Genomic DNA, 23,585 nt, shown 5'->3' with positions numbered 1-23,585 from the left:
GCCACACCGAGGGCCGGGCGCGCGGGGACAGCCTGTGTCCCGAGGGCCGGGCGCGCGGGGAGCGGGTTCCCAAATGGGCTGGGGACTTCCCACATCGTCTCGCGGAACGCGCGGGGACACCCCAGGCCGAGGGCTCCCGTGCGGGCTGGGACCTCCCCGTGAGCCGGGAACGCGGGCACACGTTCCTGGCGGCCTGCCTTCCCTCCTGGCTCGCAGTCCTAAGGGCTCGGGCGCGCGCTAGCTCTCCGCGGTCGCGGAGTCGGGCGGAGCGAACGGCAGCTGCGTGCGGCCTACCACGCCCCGCGGGCCAGGCGCTCGAGTCCCAGGCGCCGCGCCGGTCCGCCCCGCGCCGCCCCTCCGGAACCAACGTGCGCGGCGCCTGGGCGCAGGGGCCCCGCGCGCAGACGGACCGCGCCGGAAGTGACGCGGCTGGTCCCGGCCACTGCCATGGCGCACATCACGATCAACCAGTACCTGCAGCAGGTGGGTCCGTCGGCCGCTCCCTGCCTGCTGGCCTGCGGTCCGGGCGGGTCCGCAGGGCGCCGCCCGGGGTGCGGTGGGCTCGGCGTCGGAGGGGCCCGGCCGAGCCGGCGGCCGGAACGGACACGAGCGGAGAGGGAGGGGGACCGCGGTCGCGATGGCGACGAGGCTGGCCTGGGCCGGGTCGCGTCTCCCCGGAGCCGCCGCGAGCCAGTCTGGCAGTACGTGCATGCACGCCTGTAGGCTTCGGCAGCCGTGCCTCGCGGCGCTTTGCTCAAACAGAATCACAGTCAAACAGGTGTTTCTGGTCCAAAGCTTTCGTGGCCCCTAAAGTATGCCGGGCAGGCGACACCCTAACGTATGCTCAGGGTGTCGAGTCAGTCCCTCTGGTTAGCTGGGGCAAGGCGGGAGCTGGTGGGTTATTTCCAAGGGAAGTATAGAACCGTCTGGTTTATTGCACCACCTTCCTTCACCCAGGCCCTTCCTGCCTCTGCAGACGTCAGGGCTTTTGGCGACATCTTCCGTCAGCCGTTGCTTAGCTGCAGCAATTCCAAACACCTTCCCGCAGCCAGCGTCTGAAAACTGTAGGGAAGGTGCATCTGCCAACACCCCTGTCTTTCCCTGGAATGGGGGATAATACTTCCAGAAATCCTGTCTCCACCCTGAACATCTCACTGCCTAGAACTGGGTCCCGTCGCTGCAAGGGAAGCTGGGAATGCAGATACTGCTATGTTGAATGTGGAGCTGAGCTCGGCTAGCTTAAAAAAGGGGAACAGTTGGTGGTGCTCTCTGCTGCTGTTTCCTGATGGCCAGTTAGGTCACAGCTCAAGAGTCATGTCCACAGAGGCCATCCAGGGTAACCATTCAGGAGAAGACTTATCTCCCTTGTGTAGTATTTTGCTTTTAAATTTTTTTTACATGACATTGTCTTGATCTTTTTTATTTGTTGTTGTTGGTTGTGTGTGTGTGTGTGTGTGTGTGTGTGTGTGTGTGTGTATGTCTGCTTTCCTCCTTAAAATTTGAGCTCTGTGAGGTAGTGGCTTTGTTTTTTCCTTACCTCTGCATTCTGGCTCAGGAAGTGTGTTGGAGGCCGCTAGAAGGGGGGAAGCCTATCCAGAGGAGTGGGAAGGAGGGTAATGCTCAGACCTCCTCTTAGTGAGTGGTATTCATGCTGGGCAATCTGAGAAGGTTCCATTTTCATTTTCCCTGTCTCTTCACAGCTCTTCTCTACTTGGCAATGTGTTCTCTGAGGAGCACTCTGAGAAACCCATCCTTTGCCTGTCTTGTCCAGTGAGAATAGTTTGGGCTGATGATGAGAATAAGAAAAAGAAGCAATCATTAGTGCTTGTCCAGTATTTCTTAAGTAGCAGGGCCTGCCGTGAGCACTTTATGCATGTTCAGTGTTATCTTATGAGTGGGTCGACCCCACAAAGCCATTTTACAGAGTGGGTTAAGTTGTCCACCCAAGTCTCTTGGGCTTGATGCAGCACAGCTAGGAGTCCGACACAGGTTCTGGACTCCAGAGTCCATATTTGTTTTTGTTTTGTACTGGGGATTGAACCCACAGGTGCTTAACCACTGACCACGTCCCCAGCCCTTTTTTTAAAATTTTTTAAAAAATTTTATTTAAAGACATGGTCTTGCTAAGTTGCTTTAGGGCCTTGCTAAGTTGCTGAGGCAGGCTTTGAACTCACAATCCTTCTGCCTCAGCTTTCCAAGCTGCTGGTATTACATGTGTGCGTCACTGCCCCCAGGCAGAGTCCATGTTCTTAACACTCAGCTTTTCTGAAGCATGTTGCTTCCTGGAGAGTTGTACTTGAATCTCAGTGACCCTGTTGGCCCTGTCACCTTTCCTCATTTCAGCACCTTGACAGTAGCCTTGGGAGCATCTACATGGAACAGTGGGATGTCTTTGCTTCCTGTGTTTGCTGAGATGACTTCCCAATGACAGCTAGGGATGGGTTCGATCTCACCTTTCTTCATGGATGCTTGAGCCCAGGACCAAGGGCTTCCTGCTTCCTTCCTCGGCATGGGGAAGGCATGTGTGTGCTGGTTTTTGGGGCTCTGTCCCATGGGGGTGATGTGATCTGGAAGGGTACCTGCACATGCTTCAGAGAGGGAGACACTGAGTGAGGTCATCCACCAGTTTTGGCAAGCCGTGAGTAAGTCTGCTTCTCTCCAGGGTCAAGCAGAGAAGACGCTAGTCCATTTCTCAAGGGAACCAACTGCAAAAGTAGCCCTGGGAAAGGGTCCCAAGAAAGAGCAGCTGATCACAGCCTTGCATTCCTAGACTGTCTGCAGGTGTCAGAGCCAAGAGGCTCCAGAAGGAGTCTCCCAACAGAGGTCAGGTCCACACAGACCCTTTTTGTTCTGTGCCCTGGACTTCAGTAGGCACCAGCTTGGTTTATGTTTGGAGGCGATAGATTGGGTGGACTTAGATGCCGTTCTCTTCCCATGCACTCTGCTTTCTGGAGCTCTTCTTCCATCAGCTTGCACTCACTTCCCCCCATGGTGGGCATGCACTCTGCTTTCTGGAACTCTTCTTCGATCAGCTTGCATTCACTTCTCCCCCATGGTGGGCCTTTATTTCCTTTTTTTTCCATCACCCTTTGTCACTCTCCAAGAGCTGGCATTATTCCCACAGGGCCTCTTTTCTGGCACCTCTCCGTGGGCCAATGTTATTTCTTTAGTGTCCTTGATTTCACTTTTCTGTTCATACCAGACTTTTATGTCATGGTAAATTTTTTTTTAAAGTGTGTCTACATTTAAAATTTTATTTTCCTGAACCTGTTTATTCTGAAAAATTGCAAACCTACAGAAAAGTGGAAAGATGTACAATGACAGCTCACAGACGCTTCCCATTTGCCTTCTCCTTGTGGAAACACATGCTTTCTTCCCTGAGCACGTGAACATCAATTGTAGACAATGTGACCCTAAGAACAGGCGTGTTCCCTCTGAATACAACGACTTTAGCCACTCAGAACTTCACACCGTTCACCTTTCCTAATGTGGAGTTGTAGTTGCCCCAAGTGTTCCTGGGACTTCTGCTGTTAAACCCAGGGCACAGTCGTGTCTCAGGTTGTATGCAGCCTTCTGGCTTCTTAAGTCCCCTTTAATCTGGGTGAGTCCTGCCTGCCTTTCTTTTTGGGGGGGGTCCCGGGGATTGAACTGAGGGGCACTCAACCACTGAGCCACATCCCCAGCCCTATTTTGTGTTTTATTTAGAGACAGGGTCTCACTGAGTTGCTTAGCACCTCATTTTTGCTGAAGCTGGCTTTGAACTTGTGCTCCTCCCACCTCAGCCTCCTGAGCTGCTGGGATTACAGGTGTGTGCCACCGTGCCCAGCCCTCCTGCCTTTCAATTCTGTCTTCCATCCAGGTTTGATTGTGTCAGCATTTGGATTTGGGTGGAGTCTTCTCCTGGACTGCCACAGGTTAGATGGTGTGGGCGCCTGCTGCGTATCTCTGGAGGCACCCCACTGGGGTGAGGGTATCCATCAGGCTCCTCCCTTGTCACGGCGCCTTCCCCTGTTTCGGTGCACATGTGATCTGCTGGACGGTGGAGTGAGGACTGTGGTCCCTATGCTCCACAGCCTCTGTGGCTGACACTCACTGAAGGTCCTTTCGCAGGACACCACTGTGTTAGCACTGACTGGCTGAGTAGGGCTTCTCTTTCCTCCCTTCCTTTCTCCTGCCCTGGGGATAATGCAGGGCCCACAGCTGCTTCGCAGGTGCTCTGCCATTGAGCTGCATTCCCATATTCCCAGCCTTCTTTTTATGTGTTGACTTTTTTTTTAATCAGTTTAAAAGTCATTTCCCCTTTTTCCTGTCTAGGCAAGTGCTCCACCTCTGAGCCACAACCACAGCCCCTGTTGTTATTCTTCTTGAGGCTCAGGTTGCCTTGCAGCCCTTGAGCTGGTCTCTGTAGCTTTTGAACCTGTGCTTTCCTGCTTGGACTCCGGTGTGCCTCCTTCAGGCTCCCTAGCCCTAGAGTTGGCCTTTCTCCAGGAGCTCTGGAGTTTGGAAGGAGAAACCTGGGTGCCAGGTATGCTTGCTGTTCTGGGGAGGCTTTACTTCTGCACCTTGCATTGGACAGAGCAGATGAGGACATTTTTAAGCAGTTGTGAGTTCTGAGAATTGGTGGTGCCTGTAGCAGGCAGAGAGTATCCCCTGGAGAGCCAGTTCGCAATGTGCTCATGGATCTTGCTTGGAGTGTGGTTGTGTGGTCCAGTACTGGTCTTTAGACTGAAAGGACAAAACTTCTGCAGTATGATATGTTGGCACTTGGACAAGCACCTGCAGCAGGCAACTGGGTGGCCAGAAATGCAGCAGCCACTGAACAGCCAGCCACATCTTCAAGGTGTGCTGATATGCTCTTTAGTGTCCCTGCTTTCCCTTCACACACCCCCAGCTTCCGGACCACTGGGAGGGTGTCAGGCCCATTGCGTCCTACCATCTTTGGAGATGGCCTGGGAGGTCACTGGCAAAGGAGGACCAGGGGCATGGGACTGTCTACACTGGTCATTGGAGAGACCTGGTGTCTGGATCTTGGTGACCACTGTTTCTGGTACCTTCAGCCATCAGAGGCAAGCTTCCATTTCCGAATGTTTTCTTCTCTTCTGTGACTCTTAGCTCCCCATAGGCTTTCTCCAGAGAGCTGTGGACACTTTAGAATGGCATGCTACAGTGTGACCAGTGACCGGGATCCTTGGTGTTAAGCAGAGTGAGGACCTCCAAGCCCCTGGGCTGTGCCTGGACTTGGATGGAAGTATGACTGGAAAGCAGTGCTTTATAACCAGAGAGTGTCCTGAGAGGCCAATGTGCCTTAGAACTGCACATAGGGATGGCCTGGGCTCTCACCCGGGATGTCCCCTGTGGCTGAGGAGAGGAGAGCACTGCAGGGCCCAGCCTGGCAGTCCAGCCAGTCCTTTCCCCACCCCCCAGTCAGGTAGCCCTCAATGCTCCTTTGTGCCCAGTACCTTCTCCCTGGAGGCGTGGGGCCCTGGAAGTCCTCAGTGCAGAGGAAGCCAGTGCTACCTTCTCTGGGCCACCTCGCCTGGATGGTGCTTGTGGGTACTCTTGATTCCCATCACTGATCTCCAGCTTAGCAGCTTTTAGGAGGGCCCTGCCCTTTCCCATGGCCAGTGGGGACTCAGTGCCCATCTCTCTATCTTCAGATGATATCCCCAAACTTGGGGCAGGACTGCGAAGAGGACTTGGTTTAGTGCTTGATTTTCTTCATACATAGCCTTCCCTGCTGTGCCCACAGGTGACTTTACTAAGGGCAGTGTGGGGTAGGATGTGTGGCCTGCAGCTTCACTCTGGGCCTTGCAAGGGCTGGCTTGGACCTGCGGCCCAGCCTGCATAGCTTCAGGTGGCTGCAACTGGATGGCAAGTCCTCCAAGCTCCCTTTCCTGCGCCCTGGCCTCAGGGCTTCCTTTCCATTCTGAGTCAGCATCCCCACCCCCACACAAACATAAAGCATACATAAATTTTATTTTCATTAGGTCCTTCTACCTTGCAGCTTTATGCTTTGCTTTTGTAAGCACCACTTAAAAGTGCACTGGGTCTTCTGGTATAAATGTAGCACTGCAGGCCTCCAGCAGCAAGTAGAGGTGTGTGTGCAGTCAGCAGGGTCAGCTGGCTTGGTCCTGTGGCGCATCCCTGGCCTGCACAGTACCTTGTGGCAGCCTCCTGAGCCAGCTAAGCAGCTTCCCTGCAGCATGACATAGGCGTGTTGCTGTGTTCTTTCCTTACGACATGTGTCTGCTTTGTCCTTTCAGCAGCAGGGGAGTGTCCTGCCGTGTGAATGGGACATCATTTGCTCATCCTTTTTATTTTGTCTTTAGGTTGAGCAGACGCTTTCTGAATTTTGGGTATGTGTGGGTTTTTTTGAGTTCTAAGTGTCACACCCAGAGCCTTGCACAGCTAGGCAAGATCTCTGCCACTGAAATACATTTGTAGAAGTTGTAAAAGTCTTGAGACAGGGTCTGTCAAATTGAGTTGCCCAGGCTGGCCTCGACTTGAGATCCTACTGCCTCAGCCTCCTGAGCAGCTGGGATTGCAGTGTGAGCCACTACTCCTGGCTGATAAATGTTGTTTTTAAGCTTTTTTTTGTTTGCTTTTTGAGACAAGGTTTCACTCTTTGCCTAGGCCACCCTGAACTCCTTGGCTCAAGTGATCCTCCTACCTCAGCTTCCTGAGTACTAAAACTACAGGTGCATACTACTGCACTCAGCTTTTAAGTTGATTTTTTTTTCATGAGCTATACAGGTGAATTTTCAAATGTATTGTTAGTGTGACTAGGTAAAATTAGAATCATTCACCTTTATTAATAACTAAATAATAAACCACTGGCTCATTCTGGTTTTCCTCTTTCCTTGCCTCTGGAAAATCCCATTTTGAGATGAAGTTACTGTGTCCTGGTAAAAAGTGCTAACTTTTTACATTTTGATTTTTCTGACCCCTTTGAAAATAGGGACTCAGTTTGGGGTGTGCGGTGTGATGCTGAGGTTCTGGTACAACAGAACGCTTCCTGTCTGCTTAGGCTCCCCTCCATGTTTCAGGTGTATGAAGCCATCGACACCAGAGATGGAGCTTCCTGTGCAGAGCTGGTGTCTTTCAAGCATCCTCACGTTGCAAACCCACGGCTGCAGGTGAGCATGGGCTGTGCACATGGCCTCCTAGAGAAGGGGGCAGCACCAGAGGGAGGAAGAGTTCAAGCAGAAGAAAACAAACGCCATCACTCTTGTTTGAAAACGTCAGAGTTCTTTTACAGTCGATGTCATTCCACTCTGTTTGCAGAGCCCTGTGCCTCACGGTCCTGTGCGTAGCGTCTGCACAGCTCTCTGGGGCCTGGAGCAGTGTGAGGCGTATCAGGGCACCCAGCAGAAAGGCAGACTCAGTCCAGGCCTCAGTCCCAGGGTCCATGTGCTGGCCCACCACAGGTGTCTGCCTTCTAGGCTTCCTGCAGAGGTGTGCCTTCCCTAGGCTTACCCGGGGGCTGTGGCACAGCCTGGTGCAGCAGGGTCAGGCCGCCTTGAGTATGCGTTCAGCTGCTTTCCTCCCTTACCAGCGGCAGGGAGCCCTGGAGTGGTGGAGTCTGGATGCTTCTCTGACTTTTGACAGCAAGCACTCGCCCACCTCTGCTCGAAAGTCCAGGCACCCTTAGCTTGGAGTTTAAATGATACCCATTTCTTCATTGACTCATCATAAAATTAGAGAGCAACATTTCTTTTGAAAGAAACATGGGGCCACCTATGGGTAATGATATTGGCCGTGCAGACTGCATCTTAGACCCCGTAAGTGGGTCTCTGGGGGTAGCAGCAGTTTCCACATGCAGGGCTCCCTGGTGATTCTGATGGCGGAAGGCATTGAGAACCATGACTCGAGGTGGACTGTGCCTGAGACCTGGTGTGGCCGCTGTGCCCGCTGTTGTGCCACTGCTTCCTATCAGGTGGCACACTACGGGACCCAGGTCTGTCTGTCTGTCAAACCCTGCAAAGAAACAGAACCAGTAGAAATCTGTCTATACATTTTTTTCCCCATACGTATGGAAAGAGAGAGATTGTCACAAGGAATTGGGCATGTCACTGTGGAGGCTGAGATCTGCTGTCTTCAACCTGGAGGCCCAAGAAAGACAGTGGTGTGACTCAATCCAAGTCCAGAGGCTTGAGAACCAGGGGCCCAATGGGATAGAATCCATCAGAGAGCCAGGCAGTCAGGAGCCACAGGCCAGGTCCTGCCTCTTCCCGCTCTGTTCAGGCCCCAGCAGCAGAGTTTTTGCCTCCCAGTTGGGAGACTCATCTGCATTACAGAACCCACTGGTTCCAATGCCAGCCTGGATGCCCCTGGCCAGTCAAGTGGACATGTAAAATTAACCCTCACACATTGTGGTGCTCCAAGTATCTAAAATGTGGCTGTTTGGAGGAAGGGAAAGTTAGACGTTCACATCAGCCACTGGCCAGGAAGCTGCAGGCGGCATCTCTGGCCGGGGAGGCTTTGCTGTTAACCCACAGCAGTTGTTGATAACTGTTTCTTGATTGACTGGCTGTCAGATGCTAAAATGCATATGCAAGTGCCTCGATTATTTTCTGGCCTACAGTAGGCAAAGCTGAGTTGTCTCTGTGGCTTCTTGTTCCCTTGAAACACCAATAAATATTGTTGATGTAGTGAACCTTTTATTTAGAAATGCTAAAACCTTAGGTATTACTGTGAACACTGAGATTTTGAAACAAGTTTTTGTAAATCCAAATGTCTTTCTCTACATTGTGTTCTTTCTGTGCTCATTGACTTTATTTTTGCCATTTTTCATATAAATTAGATGGCTTCTCCAGAAGAGAAATGTCAACAAGTTTTGGAACCCCCTTATGATGAAATGTTTGCGGCTCATTTAAGGTAATGTTTTGGTGAGGAAGAAAAGCAAGTACAGCTGGAAATTGCTGAACTCATTAGGGGTGTTTTCTTGCATCATATGGTTGAAGCAGTGAATAATTGACTCAAAAAGCAGAACAGCATTTGTCGTTTTACTTTGGGAAACCGTGTGGAGACTATGTGTCTGTGGGTCCTGCTGTGAATAGTCACTTGATATTCATCACACTGACCCGACAGTGGTCTTTCATTAGTAGGGGGTGAAGCCTGGCTCAGGACTTGCTTTTTTCATGAAAATGTATCTGTTTTTTAATCTTTTTGCCTTGCTGGGAAAGAAACTAAGATTTGAGCAAAGCAAACAAAATATTGCTTTTTATTGTGGGACAGGGTCTTAGGTCACCCGGGCTGGCCCAGGACTTGCCATCTTCCTGCCTCTGCCTCTTGCATCCCTGGGGTGACAGCTGTGGGAAGGTGCTGCTGCTTTGACTCTTCTTATCTGCTATTCCTGTCTCCGAAGCATCCGTTCAGGCAGAGCATGGTGTCCTCAAGCCTCCACCTACCCGTCTGTTTCAGAGCAGTGCAAGGGCCAGTGTAGACAGGCCTGTGAGCTTGCCAGGTCTTTGAAAGAGTTGGGGTGCCACTGTGTTCCTTGTAGTGAGAGGCACCTTGAGATTTCCCAGTTCTGTGGCAACGTGCAGTGAGGTCCCAGGTGCCGTGGTGTGCCAAGACCGAGGACCCAGAGGGAGCCCAGTGGAGCACACGCCTCGGCTGCTTTTCCTCAGAGCCTGTGGAACTGCTACCCTCTGGGACTTGACGAGACTTGCGAGGGACTTTCCCTTACAGCAGCCTGCTGAGGGCCACACATCCCTTGTGCCCCTCTGCCCTCCACCCCATGTGGCCTGCCACACAGAGCTCTAGCCTTCCTTCCAGCCCTGGCAGGGCTGCCGGCGGCAGGACTGAGCTCTGGCCTGCATGCCTACATCTGGGTCCCCTGGCGGACCCTTCCTGGCCAGCGTGCTCAGGCTGCGTGTCTCTTCCAGGTGCACCTATGCCGTGGGGAGCCATGACTTTGTGGAGGCTTACAAGTGCCAGACGGTGATGGTCCAATATCCTTTGTCTGCAGCTGTGCAGCATGGCAGGCACAGTGACTCCTGGGCTCAAGGTCACCAAACGCGGGCTAGTTCCTACCCCTGTGGTTAGAAAGAGTGGGAGCATTTTGCAGGGAAAGCTCACCTTAGCTGTTCCACTTGGGCACCTGAGTTTAAGACTCTTCCAGTTACCTCTGTAGAAAGGAAGAGCACTCGTAAGAGCAGAGGTTTTACTTAATTCTGTTGAGAATCATATTTGTTCTCTTTAAGTGTTAAGCGTAGTTACAGGGACTGGTTGAGTCCCCTGGGTGAAATACCAGAGGTCCAAGATTCAGGCTGGAGGATGAGAGTGGAGCGGATGCCCACCCCCATTAACTATGTGTGAGTGCTGTTCTACAGATAAGGCCCTAACTGATGGTGTTCTGGGTACTGTGTATAACCTAGGTTCAGTTTGCCTTTTTTAAAAAAATCATCTTGTTTAAGTATGACCAGAGGAGAGTGGGCTACTAGCCAAGTGTCTCTGGAGTTGATAAACTTTATGTCATAGATTCTGAAATACTTAAATATAACTTGTGACCATCTGGAACAAATTTTCTTTACCTTCTTTTTGGTGGTGGGGTACTAAGGCTTGAACCCAGAAGCTCCACCACTGAGACACATCCCCAGCCCTTTATTTTTTATTTTGAGACAGGGTCTCACTGAGTATATTAGGGCCTCTCCAAGTTGCTGAGGCTGGCTTTGAACTTGTAATCCTCCTGCCTCAAGCTCCTGAGCTGCTGGGACTACACATGGGCATCACTGTGCTGGCTCAGTTTTTTAAAATATGGAAGTCTTTCTTGCTTTGCAGCAAGTGTGTTTGAAGGAGGATATTTGGTTTGCTTAGACCAAGTGGCACACAGGTGTCTGATCACCCTTGGCACGTCAGGCCTTCCTTAACCCAGCACGTCGTTCCTGCGGGCGTTCCAGGCCCACAAAGAAGAAAACTGGTGAGCATGGACAGAAACGGTCGGGGTCTAGTAAAGGGCATTTGTTTCCTGTGGTTTTGTTTGTTTGTTTGTTTGTTTGTTTTTGTTTTTGGCAGTTTTTAAAAATTTGCTTAGAAGTAATAGATGTTGTGTTTTTATGTATTTACTTCATCAGCGTGTTGACGTGATGGTATTGACGTGGGTACGCGAGTCGTAATGGCCTGCAGCCTAAAGTGGCGTGATTTGCAGTGTGTTTTCTTAGCATTCCCATGCCCCAAATATTCCTTCAATACTACTTTTTTCTCTAAGTTGTCCATTCTGAGCTTACTTTTGGTTTCAACTTAGAATAAAAAAAGTAGGACTGGGGTTGTAGCTCAGTGGTGGAGTGCTTGCCTTGCATGTGTAAGGCACTGGGTTCGATCCTCAGCACCACGTACACATAAATAAATTAAATAAAGGTCCGTTCATCTACAACTAAAAAATATTTTTAAAAAAGGTAGATCAATTATAGTTGATCGGGATGATAAACATAATAACTGGGTTAAATTCTTTGACAAACTGATTTTTAATGTCAAGACCTATGTGAGATCTGTGGAGGACTGTGGTGACCCTCACCCTTGCCGTGCAGAGTGGCTGAAGGCCTTACAAGCAAGTGTACTTTCCCTCAGTGAGGGCCTTGCTTTCGTGTGGAAGGAAGTCAGCACTGCCCACGATGGGCGTGGAGTCAGCACTGTGCACAGCGTGCTGATGACAGTGTGTGTCACGTCACTGTGTCCTAGAGGAATCTTCCTGAACTGCCTCTTCTAAAACACGCACTTTGCCACCAGGGGAAGTGGAAGGGTGGCGGTGCGCTGGGACCTCAGCGGAGCAGCGTCAGGGCCCTGAGGAGGACCCGGCAGTGGTCTGGAGCTAGCAGTGGGTCCTTGGCCTCAAGGTTGGCCACCAAGCCTGGCTACAGCTGCCTGGATGGCAGCGAGGAAGCAGGCAGTGGCATTGGGGGCAGGGTGCAGTGGCTGCCTGGGCCAGTGTCCCCCACCTCTGAGGAAAGCCTGGACTCAAGGCCACTTCAGACCGTCTGCTCTTTGCTCTGTAGGGCTCTACCAGTCATGTATGCCGTAGCCCTGGACCTTCGCGTGTTTGCCAACAACGTAAGTCAATTCCCTGTCATGTTGTTGTAGAACTAAATCTCGGTGACTGCTACTTCATTTCATGTCTTTCTCGCCCGGGTTTTAAGGAACAAGGGGGAGTTGGGCTGTATCTGGGGTAGGGAGCAAAGCAGGACGCAGCTGGGCTTGGTGCTCCTGGGTTGATGCAGACAGACTTCGGTCAGTTTGCTCGGATGTTGACCTCTCTGTGGAGGGAGGCACTGTCTGAGGAGCATCCCGTGTATGGCAAGTGGATTGCCCTTCCCTAGAGGGAGCAGTGGAATGAGCAGTTCTGCATTCTTTTGCTCATAAGATGTGGCCTGTCTCCTCCTTAAGGAACTCCAGCTTAACGTAGGTCAAGTAGCTAAGGGCTCCTGTGGCACAAGGGGAGAAGATCCTTAATGTCATGGAGGTGACATCCCTTCAGGGAGCAGCACAAACTAGCTGTGGAGCCAGGGCCGCCCTTTCTTTGGTCTTATGGAGGATTTCCAGCTCCAGATGAGGACACGGAGAAATTGCTCCTGTTTCTTCCTGCTCAAGCCAGTTGTTGCCCTGGGAGTTTTGAGCCCATGTGGCTGTAAGAGGCATAGGCCAAGAGGCTGGGACTGCCAGGTGCAGGGAGTGACCTTTCAGGACTGGGAAGCCTAAAACCTGGAAGTGCCCACAGACAGAGACACCAGCCCACAGAAGCTAGGAGAGGGTGTACAGCCTGGCACTCTGTGCTGTGTGCCACTCACAATTCTGCAGGTCCCTTCCACCCCATCAGCAGGGCGGTAGGACAGAGAGTGGGATCATCTGAGGCCTATTGAGATGGGCAGATAAGGCCTAAAGTCTCATAGCATACCCAAGATCCAGGGTATAATTGGGCACCACCAATCACACTAAGGACCAGAGACGTCTCAGCCTCTCAAGACTTTGCATAGGAAAGGTCATTTTACAGTCCCCAACACTGAGACGATGACAGCAGTTGGAATCATCTGAGGAGCTTGTTTCACTTTCTTTGGTGCTGGGAATGCAGTGCAGGCCTTGCGTGTGCCAGGCGGTGTTCCACCGCTGAGCCACACCCCCAGCCCCTGATGGTCTTAGAACCTGTGGGGAGCCGTGCCTCTGTGGGCAAGCAGGAACACCCTCGAAGCACGTGAACACGTCGCAGGCTCAGTGGGGGAACAGGAGGGAAGACACAAGTGGGCAGCTTTTGTCTGTTTAGAGATTTTACCTGGGAAATTTTAAGTGCTCATTTAAAAATATTAGCAAGCCTTTTTCATGTTAACATAACTGACTTTTTAATAGAGCTGCACTGTGTCTCCAAGACAAACAGAACACACTGAGCAGACCTAGCCCTTCCTGTTTGGCTCCAACAGAATCTGCCTGGAGTCCTCTCATGCTCCCTGCCGGGCAAGGGCACTCGGCGTTGATGGGAAAGGGGGTGTGCATAGACTTTTGGATGCTGTATCACCCATTTGCCAGCTTTGTCTGAACTGGAAAGGAGAGGAAACCAACAGCAATGATGACATTAGGGCCCTGGAGAGCGAGGCCAGTGTGTGCTACAAGGAGCTATGTGGCCCTCAGCCCAGCCACCAGCTCTTGACCAGCCAACTGCAGCGGCTGTGTGTGCTGCTGGATGTCTACCTGGAAAAGGAGAGCCATGATGACAGCGTGGAGGGGCCCAAGGAATCTCCGCAGAAGATGTGTTTGCGACTTTCCAGGGGTCCACGCAGGATGAAGCCATTTCAGTGTAACCATCCTCAAGGATTCTTCAGTCATCGCTGACCTGCTCTGCCTGTGGCTGCCCTGAGTATTAGGCCTCTGCTTTCTGCTTTGGCCACATGTAGCTCTCGATATTTTCTGGAGATGCTAGCTTATTAAAGTGTCACCTGACCAAAAAAAAAAAAACTCTAGGATGTGGGCTGGGGATACAGCTCAGTGGGTAGAGTGCCTCGAATGCACAAGGCCCTGGGTTCAGTCCCCAGCAGCACAGAACAAACAAACAACAAAAAAAGCCTCTAAGACACAGCTTTGTGCAGGTTGCGACAGTGTGGCCTCTGAAGCTTAGCAGTGAACTCTTTCTGGTCTGTCCTAGTTCATGCAGGCTGCTGTAACAAAGCGTGTGCACTGGGTGATTCATAAACAACAGACGTTTATTTTTTCACCGTATTTCTTACCGTCCTGGAGACTGGGAAGTCCAAGGTCAAGGGCCCAGCAGGTGGAATGTCTGAGGAACCATGGTGTGGTTCATAGACGGGTCTTCTCACTGTCCTCACATGGTGGATGGGGCAGGGAGCTCTTGGGGTCTCTTCACAGGGCACTGACGCTTCACAAAGGCCTGCCCTTCAATATTCCTAATAGCCTCACTTGGGGCTTCCGATGTCACCATGTGAGTTTGGGGCACAGGTGTTCAGGCCATCGCTGACCATTGGAAGGTTCTGAGTCACTGAGTTATACAGCAGTTCCAAATGTTGACATGTGGTCAGGTTTAAAAACAAGAAAAAGAAAAAGAAAAAAAAAAAGCTGGAACAGAGCAGCCTCATCAAAAGCTCCAGAGACCTCATCCGGGAAGTTCTGAAGGGAGGAAGCTGCCTGCACGCAGTGGTTGAAACACTTCACGACTCTCTCTTTTCCTGGAAGCATGGTGGTCCTGGCTCCAGACGCCATCGCTCGTCTGCCTGGGACTGGCAGACCTATTGGTTCTCTTGGGAGCTTGGTCTGGTATGCACACTCCTGGCCCCGCCTGCAGCTCTGGCAGCTTCCCAGTGCTGCTTCTGGGGACACCATCAAGGCAGGGCCGCAAGGCTTGCTGCACTTCCAGCCATCACAGAGTGGTGCAGATGTGAAGATCATCGGCATCGCAAGGGGGCTCTGGCTTGGCTGGCTGGGCTGAGGGCACGTGCTTGTGTTGAGGGTGCGGGAGCTGATGTGCTGCCGGGAGGGCTCAGCCAGCCGGTCCTGCCACCCTCTCACCATGGCACAGACCTCAGGACAGGAGGAAGGAACGGTGGCCTGGTGTCTTCCTGAAGATGGCTCTCAGCATGTGGACCCTCTGCAGGAGCAGGAGGAGACTGCTCTGGAGATAAGAGAGCGAGCCCCTTGGTGTGTGTGCCAGAGGGTGTCACTGTGCTCGCCACGACCAGCCTGTCAGCGCACACCAGAGATCTGGGGAGCGGGGAGCAGGATGCATAGACCCCTCAGGTTTCAAAAATAATAGCAGTGCACACCAACCACATCTTCCTGTGGGACTTCAGCTCTTAATTGTACCCATTTTTGCTTTATGTTCTGTTAGGCAGATCAGCAGTTGGTGAAGAAAGGAAAGAGCAAAGTTGGGGACATGTTGGAGAAAGCTGCTGAGCTGCTGATGAGCTGCTTTCGCGTCTGTGCCAGCGACACGTGAGTGAGGGCCTGTGGCCGGGTGCGGCTCTCACCCATGCCGGGACTGGCCTTCTCCTATTGGCGTCTCTTGGCTGTGCGCCTGCCTCAGGGTCCTGTGTTCTGTAAGGGAGACAGGAGGTCCTCAGTCACTGCTGCTCACTCCAGAGCTGCTCCGTGCAGCCGCTCCCTTGCCCTGGACGCTCCTCTGCTCTGTATGTGCAGGTCTCTGACAGTAACTTCCCTGAGCTTGCTTTTTCATGAAACTGCCGTGGTCTGTCTTCAGCTGAGGACTCCCGAGGTGGAGGCTTGAGGACGGACACCCCCCCCAACCCCGTGGCTTCCGGGCAGTTGCCACCTTGGTGGTCACCGCCTCTCGTGTCCTTGTTTGGAGGCAGCACGCGCCCTCTGCCTGGCTGGGAGGGCTTTCTCTGCTGGCTGGTTTTCAACGACTGGACTCTGTTATGCCTACTTCGGCTCAGTTTCTCCTGTTTAGGGTTCATGTAGTTCCTTGGATCAGTAAGTTTGTGGTTTTTATTAGGTTTTTAATTTTTTGTATTCTTTTATTTTTCTGTACTTCTTCATTTTGGGTAATTTGTATTGACCTGCTTGTAGGGTGGCTGTTCTTTATTGCCATTCATTCTTTTTTAGTTCTAGACTTCTATCTTTCTACTTTAGAGTTTACATTTTTCTCCTAAAACTCCCATCTTTTACCCATGTTATCATCACATTTATTTTATTTGATTATGAGTTTTAGGAAACTCTGTGTGTGTCCTATCATCTCTGTTTTATATGTACATATACTTCTTAAATTTTTTTATTGAAACAGGGTCTCACTTAGTTGCCCAGATTGCCCTGGCCTTAACCTTGTGATCCTCCTGCCTCAGCCTCCTGGGTAGCTGGGATCATAGATGGTTCCCAGAAAGTCTTCCAGCTTCGAGCTTCCCTGTCCTGCCTCCCCAGCCCAGCCTCTAGCCCATTCCAGCAGCAGCTGGGCTGCAGGGAGTCCCTTCTTGTCCCCAGGCAAGGCGTTTTCTGAGCTGCCCCTTGCCGCAGCATCCCTCTTCTGCTGCCCACATGTTTCAGACTTGGCCTGCTGCTGGCCTCTCACCCCGGGACCCCAGGGTGGAGGTCTCTTCTTGCAAACTTGGCGCTTTGGCTTGCACCCGTTGTACCTGAAGGCAGCTCTGGGCTTGATGTTGACTTGGGGGGCATTGAATTGCCTCACATCGTGCCAGGGTGCCCCGCACCATCGAGCTCAGGGAGCATTCAGTGGTGACCCCCGAGGCTGGGTGCCTTTAATGAGGCAGTGGCTTCTCGGGTGGGACACCAAGAACTGAGGAGCTAAAGAGGGTCTCACAAGGGTGGCCTGGCTAGGATCAGAAGCTTGTGCTTTAGAGAACACTGATTTTAAAGTATATTTTTAGTTGTAGATGGACACAATACCTTTACTTTATTTGTTCATTTTTTTAATGTGGTGCTGGAGGATCGAACCCTGTGCCTCACACATGCCAGACCCATGCTCTACCACTGAGCCACAGCCCAACCGCTTTAGAGGACGCTTGAAAGTGAAAAACAGCCTTAAAGTGGGGGGATCTACAGGTATTTAATGAGGGTCTGGTGTCTGGCACACATAAAGAACTATTGCAGCAGAACAGTAAAAGTAATTCAATTTGAAGGGTAAAACATTTGAAAATCTTCCACAGAAGATGTGCAGATGGCCAGTGAGCTCACGAAAGCTGCTAGGCCTGGGCCACGGTCAGCTGTCACTCATCCTGTGGGGTGGCCCCGGTTGGAAGGTGGCACAGGGCAGGCCAGGAGAGGGCCATGCTGCTGGTGGGCTGGGTGCTGGGTACCTCTGCTTCCTCACAGCCGGTGACTCTGAGACCTTGGACCTGGAGTCGCCAGGAGCCCCGAGCTCTGGTTGCGCCAGGCGACGGCAGCCCCCGAGGCCCCTGGCCTGGTGCGGCACAGGACACGGCTTGCTGCCTTGCCTTGGTCTGGAAGCAGGTCGTGTTTTTCTTCTCTCCTGTTAAGTTGAGAGCGGAACTGAGAAGCAGTCTCTCCTCTGCAGGCCACAGCCCTGTGGTGGTCGAGGCCCAGGAAGAGCTGTGGCTGCAGCCCACAGGGCACCATCCCACAGGCGATAGTGCTCCTGCTGAGCATTTCTGGTGGGCATGCGTGCCTCCCCTGCGCCTGAGCAGCCGTGTCTTCCACCGGGCACCTGTCGTCTGCCTCGCGCCTCACTGTTGGATTGGCATTTCCAGGCAGCCCCTCCCCCCCGGGCCTTGCTCTGGCAGCCCCAGGACAGGCTCTGTAGCAGGGGAAGCTTGCGGAGATAGCGCACAGCTAGGTTGCTTAAGCACCCCACAGGCTGCAAGGACTGAGTGGCACCACGGGACCGGCATACTCTGCTCTCTCTAGCACACCAAATTCATTTGCCTCCATTCCTCTTTTGGCACCTTGGTACACTTTCCTCCAAAGGCTTCAGTTCCTCCTTGTCCCCTGAGGACATGTCCAGGGATAGATCCGCACAGCATGCCTTCCAGGCCAGGCTTCCACACCCCGCAGTCCTGGCCTCCTCTGCTGCACAGGCAGCCCATTGTGCCTCTTGGCGCCCATGCACGGGGACCCAGGGTAGCTTTTGTGCTTGCTGAGAGACCCCATGCCCTTCAGGAGTTCCTCTTCTCCCAGTGAGGAGAGATGATGCACTCACCCTGGGAGGAGCTTCCTATAGGTCCTTCTCTAGGGTCACCGGTGGGAGGGGACCTCTGCTATGAATGTGACCACTGTCGGCCATTAGGCAGCTTGTCTGTGCCTCCTGAAGCTGTTTCTTCTCTGACTCAGAACTCTTTTCCCGCAGCCGTGCTGGCATAGAGGACTCTAAGAAGTGGGGCATGCTGTTCCTGGTGAACCAGCTATTCAAGATCTACTTTAAGGTGGGCTCTGGAGTCTCCTCCCGTCTTCCCAGTTATGCTGTTATTTCTGTCAGTGAGTAGCTAGCCCGCTGGTGTGGACGGGAAGCAAGGCTGGCCGCCTTGGTGGTCCTGGTGGCCGACACTGAGTGCTCCCCACCTGAGAGGTGCTTCTCTGGCACCGGGAGGCCCTGTGCCCCAGCCAGATGCCCTCCTGGCAGCTCTGGAATAGGCATGTGTGTGGATGGGAGGCCAGAGCAATTCTTACTACCCAGAGCCAGCCAGTGAGGGGCACTTGTGGAGTGTCCCTCCATTCCAGGGGACACTGGCCTGCCCCCACCAGTGCGGCTCTCCTCCCTTGGCAACAGCAGCAGCTGCTGCTCCCTGGGGGCCGTAGCCCCAGGGCTTCCAGGGTTCGTTGTAAAGCCAGAAGGAAGCTGAGGCTGTTCTCCCACCTGCCTGCCAGGGGTGGTGTGTTAGACTTCTGTGTGGATTGTATCTGTTGCAGATCAACAAGCTCCACCTGTGCAAACCCCTGATCAGAGCCATCGACAGCTCCTGGGGTGGTGTGTTAGACTTCTGTGTGGATTGTATCTGTTGCAGATCAACAAGCTTCATCTGTGCAAACCGCTAATCAGAGCCATCGACAGCTCCAACCTGAGAGACGACTACAGCACGGCCCAGAGAGTGACGTACAAGTACTATGTTGGGCGCAAGGCCATGTTCGACAGTGACTTCAAGCAAGGTGTGCAGGCGGCGGCCTGGGTGCCGCTGTTGCTCCGGCTCCAGGCCCACGGTCCTGGGGGATGTCCTCTCCAGTCGACACAGAAGTTGCTCTCTCTTTGCCTCTGACTGTAGTGCGTGCTGATTTTGTTGTGGGGAGGGGAGTGGGGAGAACGGGCAGCTCTCTGCCTGGTTGCAGGTCCTGTCCAGCGAGGCAGTGAGCCACAGGTGTCCCTGACACACCAGTGCCCGTGTGGGTTTCTCAGAGGCCATGCATGATGGCATCGCTTCCGCCCCACTGCTGATTTTCTGGAGTCACATTATTTCAGTTCACATCTGTGGCTTTCTTGGGGACACATGCACCTTTGTTCCCTTTAGGCCCCTTGAGTAGCTGGCCTGAGGCTCTGCCCAGTCTCTCTGGAATTCACTGTCAACCACTTGCTCTCCCACCCTCAAGTCCAGGGCCCAGTGTCCTGAGAATGGCTTTCCTGGGGTCTTCTCTTGTCTCTTTTTTTTTCACCTTAAAATAGGAGGCATTAGGGAAGGCACTTTTAAATCGTGTTGTGTTGGATTCTATCAGGGTAGCCATGTGGTTTTCCTCTGAGGTTCACTGAATAGCATTTTCGAATGCCTCGCAGAGTCAGCAGTGATGCCTGATATTGATGCCAGGTAGCCCTAGTTTCTAAAACCTTTACAGCTAAGGTCTTCCTCAAGACTGTCTCACCTGGCTCCTTCATCTTCTGTAAAGACCCCAAGCATCCGGAGACTGGGTTTTGGAGGCAGAGGTGTTCTGTGTGCCTCGGAAGCCTGCGCTACCTCGGGTCTCCTGCCTGGTGGCTCTGGGGGTCTTGGCTCCCATGTCTGAAGTCTGGGATGGTTCTCACTGCTTTCTGTGACCTTGTCACTGATGTAAAGAGGGATTTGGAGTGTCTTGGTTGTTGGGTACACGTTTTCATTAGTTGTAATTTCAGGTACTCATACTTCTTTAGATGTCTTTGGCTCTAAGTTTAAAAAAAAAAAAAAAAAAAGTGATACAAAATGTCTGAAGTCCCCTGGATGACAGCAGAAAATCTCAGTGGATTGTTAGAAATGTGTTTCTGTGCACCAGGGATTTGGGACTTGGTTGTCCTGGGCATTGGTAGAGGGGCACATCTTGGGCAGGTTGCCAGAGTCACCCCCTGATGACAGACTGTGGGATGTGCAGGCTTCATCTCCGCCTAGTCCTGGCTCACAATCCTGTAGGCCTCTCTGTGGGCTCAGCTCCATAGGTTGGAAGAGACACTCTTGCCTGTGATAGTCACACTCCCTGTGTGAGAGTGGACATTGATTTTGCCAGGCATGGCCATGTTGCTCAGGAACAGAGGCAGAGGTGCCCAGTGCAGAGCTCCTGGCCCAGGATCTGTTGCTCAGCAAGGGGGTCTGTCAGATGAGCCCTTGAGTTGCTTTTCTGTTGGAGACTCAGTGGTATCAGAAAAGACTGCTGTGACAGCTCTGTGCTTTTGTGTGAGCCCTTGACTTTGCAGCTCCTGAGCCATGCTCAGATCACAGGCCCCCAGGCCCTGAGCCTGCAGCCCTAGGAGCCAGTCTGCTCTCCTCCAGCTTTCTGATGATCCCCACTTAGGACGCTGTGCTGTGCAGTTAGCAGGGTAAACCCTGGCAAATCAGATCTCTCTATAGTCTAACATCAGCTCTGACTTCCACAAAACGAATTGGATCACATCACAAGTTAATGGCACAGTTGCTCAAGCACACGGTGGTTTTGAGCAGAAGTCGCATGTGGTCTCTGAGGTGTGTTCTGGGCTCCAGGGTGTGTTGCTGAGCTTCATCCTGCTGGACTGTGTGGCACTTCTGGGTTGGGCCTCCGTCTTCCCAAGTCTGGCTTTCCGGTTGAAGTGCTGCCTGCACGGCTCTCCAGAGCTGAGCGGCTGGAGGTCACGGCAGTCCTGCAGTGCCTCCATGCAGCAGGCCTTCCCAGCCCTCCTGCGGCTTTGGATCACGGGTCGTGCTTAGGAAGACTGCTGGCGACAGGAGGAAGCCACGCCGAGCCAGGCCACTGGCTTCGCCACCATGTGGGGAGAGCTCTCGCCTTTTGCTGAGCGTTGCGGTGGCGTGTGGGCAGAGGGCTGTGCGCCAGGCGGCCTGACCAGCTGGTCTGATCGCAGCCTGCTCTCCGCAGCGGAGGAGTACCTGTCGTTCGCCTTCGAGCACTGCCACCGCTCCAGCCAGAAGAACAAGAGGATGATCCTGATCTACCTGCTTCCCGTGAAGATGCTGCTGGTGAGCCCCCGTGGGCTTCCACAGCCTGGCAGGCGGTGCCTTCAGCAGAGCTCCGCCCGTGTTTGTCTCTCCTGGAAGTGACGAGCGCTGGTGTTCACAGGGCAAGGGAAGCAAGTGTGTGCTGTTGGCATTTCTCCCTGAGTGCCTCAGTTCACAGCAGGGGTCAGCCTGGAAAGGGAGTCTGACTGCAGTCTGCCTGTAGGGGTCTCAGGGTGCTTGAACAGGAGAGCTGAGGACTGAGGACTCGGGTGGCTGGCACTGCCGGGGGAGGGGGCCTCCTTTCCACATCTAGATGAAAGTGAAAGTGGCGCCTGCTGGTGGCCAAAGGTGTGCCTTGTCCAGGGTGGCTTGCCGGGGGCAGTAGCTTGCTACCCGCCCTCCCTGCCCCTCCCCACTCCAGCCCTCCTAGGGAGACCACAGGCGAGGTCTGTCCTGCCTCCAGTGCTTCTCCCGTGTCAGCTCTCCTAAGTGGCAGGACGCGGAAGGTCACGCAGTGCCCAGGTCTCCAGTTCTTACTCTCCGTCACGTGCCGTGATGTTTCCAGTCCTTGTCCAGCTACTTCAGAAGTTCTGAGGAGCTGGCCTTAGGCTTGTCTAACTTAAAGTCCTTGATAAGCTGTCACACAGCGCGCCTGTGGGAAGCTAACTGTCTCCTAGGGCCACATGCCGACGGTGGAGCTCCTGAGGAAGTACCATCTCATGCAGTTCGCCGATGTGACCAGGGCTGTGAGGTAGGTCCCTGCTCACCACGCGAGGAACCTGGGGGTAGAGGTTTCCCCTGCCCGAGAGTGGCGTTGACACACTCCCCGGCCCTGCTGTGCACCGGCCCCACCAGTGAGGGCAACCTGCTCCTGCTCAACGAGGCGCTGGCAAGGCACGAGACCTTCTTCATCCGCTGCGGCATCTTCCTCATCCTCGAGAAGCTGAAGATCATCACCTACCGGAACCTCTTCAAGAAAGTGTGAGCAGGCCACACGCCTGAGGCCGGGGGCAGGGTGGGCACAGCCCGTGGGCAGCTATGGCGACCCCTGCTCCTGTCCTCTGTGGGCAGTAGGCCTGCCTTCAGTGGTGACCTGTGTGTCTGAGCCATAGAGAAGGCACCAGGTCTGGCTCTTCTGGGACCTTGTAGCCACAGACTCTCAAGATTAGACTTCAGACAAGGCGAACCTTGCAGCCAGCTGTGGGTAGGCTGTCAAAAACGGTCCCAGCTGAGCCTGCGGGACACTGTGTGCAGGGTGCATCCTGAGTCAGGCACTGATGTGGAAAAGCTGTGTCTTGGTCTGATGAGATAGCTACCAAACGTACAAGCATTCTTTTGGTACTCGTAGCTTTTTAAAGTAGGAAAGTCAGATTATATTTAATAGCTCTCGTTTGTAGACTTTGTTTCAGGACGTATCCAGTAAGTGGAAACCTGTTCTATTCCTTGGAGCCATGGTTCATTGCCAGCTGCCTCTTCCTGGCCTGTGAGTAGTGCCTGGGAGGGAGCTGCAGCGTTGTCTTCCCTCTTGCAGGTATCTGCTGCTCAGAACACACCAGTTGTCTCTGGAGGCCTTCCTGGTCGCCCTCAAGTTCATGCATGTGGAGGACGTGGATCTGGACGAGGTGCAATGCATCCTGGCCAACCTGATATACATGGTACGTAGGCCTGCTTCTTGCCAGGTGGCTGCTCTCGTAGGGCCGCCTGGAGTTCTGGGCCTGGCTGTGGTGGTGTTGGAATAGCAAGTGGCCTTTTGCCTTTGCAGAGGTATTTTCTGGTAGAAATACCACCCGCCGGGGAGCCTTTGGGCATGAGGGTGGTGCTGCGCCAGCACTGCAGTGGACCATTCACCCTGGCATCTGGTTGTGGCCCAGGTGGCAAATGTAAACCAGCTCCTCCTTTTCTCTCCTTCAGGGTCACATTAAAGGCTACATATCCCACCAGCATCAGAAGCTAGTCGTCAGCAAGCAGAACCCATTCCCCCCGCTGTCCACGGTGTGCTGAGCAGGGGACCCTGCGGCCAGGAGAGCAGGGCTCGTCTCCACCAGACTCGCGGCTGCGCCGTTCTCGGCAGCTGGAATCTGCCAAGACTAGTTTGCCCGCACTCCAGCCTCAAACCCTCATGGTCGTCTGTGAGCAGCGTCAGCTGCAGGGAGAGCTGGGCCTGTTTTCAGACAGCCTGCTAGTTGGCAGTGCTGGCGAGCCTCCTGAGGGAGGTACCGGGTGCGTAGTCTGAGCTTCCCGAGCGGTGTTCACAGGGGCCATCTCTGTGTCTTTTTGTGGCTC

The 23,585-nt window shown here is 53.2% G+C and overlaps 1 protein-coding gene across 1 annotated transcript; it reads left to right on the top strand.

Moving 5' to 3' along the window:
* The first annotated feature begins 101 nt into the window (after positions 1–101).
* Positions 102–23,436, top strand: PCID2 (PCI domain containing 2). Its single transcript, XM_079136746.1, has 14 exons — positions 102–483; positions 7,047–7,136; positions 8,804–8,877; positions 9,891–9,965; positions 10,880–10,924; positions 11,997–12,051; positions 15,326–15,429; positions 18,272–18,347; positions 18,927–19,068; positions 21,223–21,323; positions 21,980–22,053; positions 22,158–22,283; positions 22,834–22,957; positions 23,214–23,436. The coding sequence occupies exons 1-14, from the start codon at positions 448–450 to the stop codon at positions 23,301–23,303; spliced, it is 1,212 nt and encodes a 403-aa protein (XP_078992872.1). The 5' UTR covers positions 102–447; the 3' UTR covers positions 23,304–23,436.
* Positions 23,437–23,585: the final 149 nt, after the last annotated feature.

Source organism: Sciurus vulgaris (genome assembly GCF_902686455.1).
Source record: "Sciurus vulgaris genome assembly, chromosome: 4".
Lineage (NCBI taxonomy): Eukaryota > Metazoa > Chordata > Mammalia > Rodentia > Sciuridae > Sciurus > Sciurus vulgaris.
Note: the sequence above shows the minus strand (reverse complement) of the source record. Positions and strands in the feature narration are given on the sequence as shown.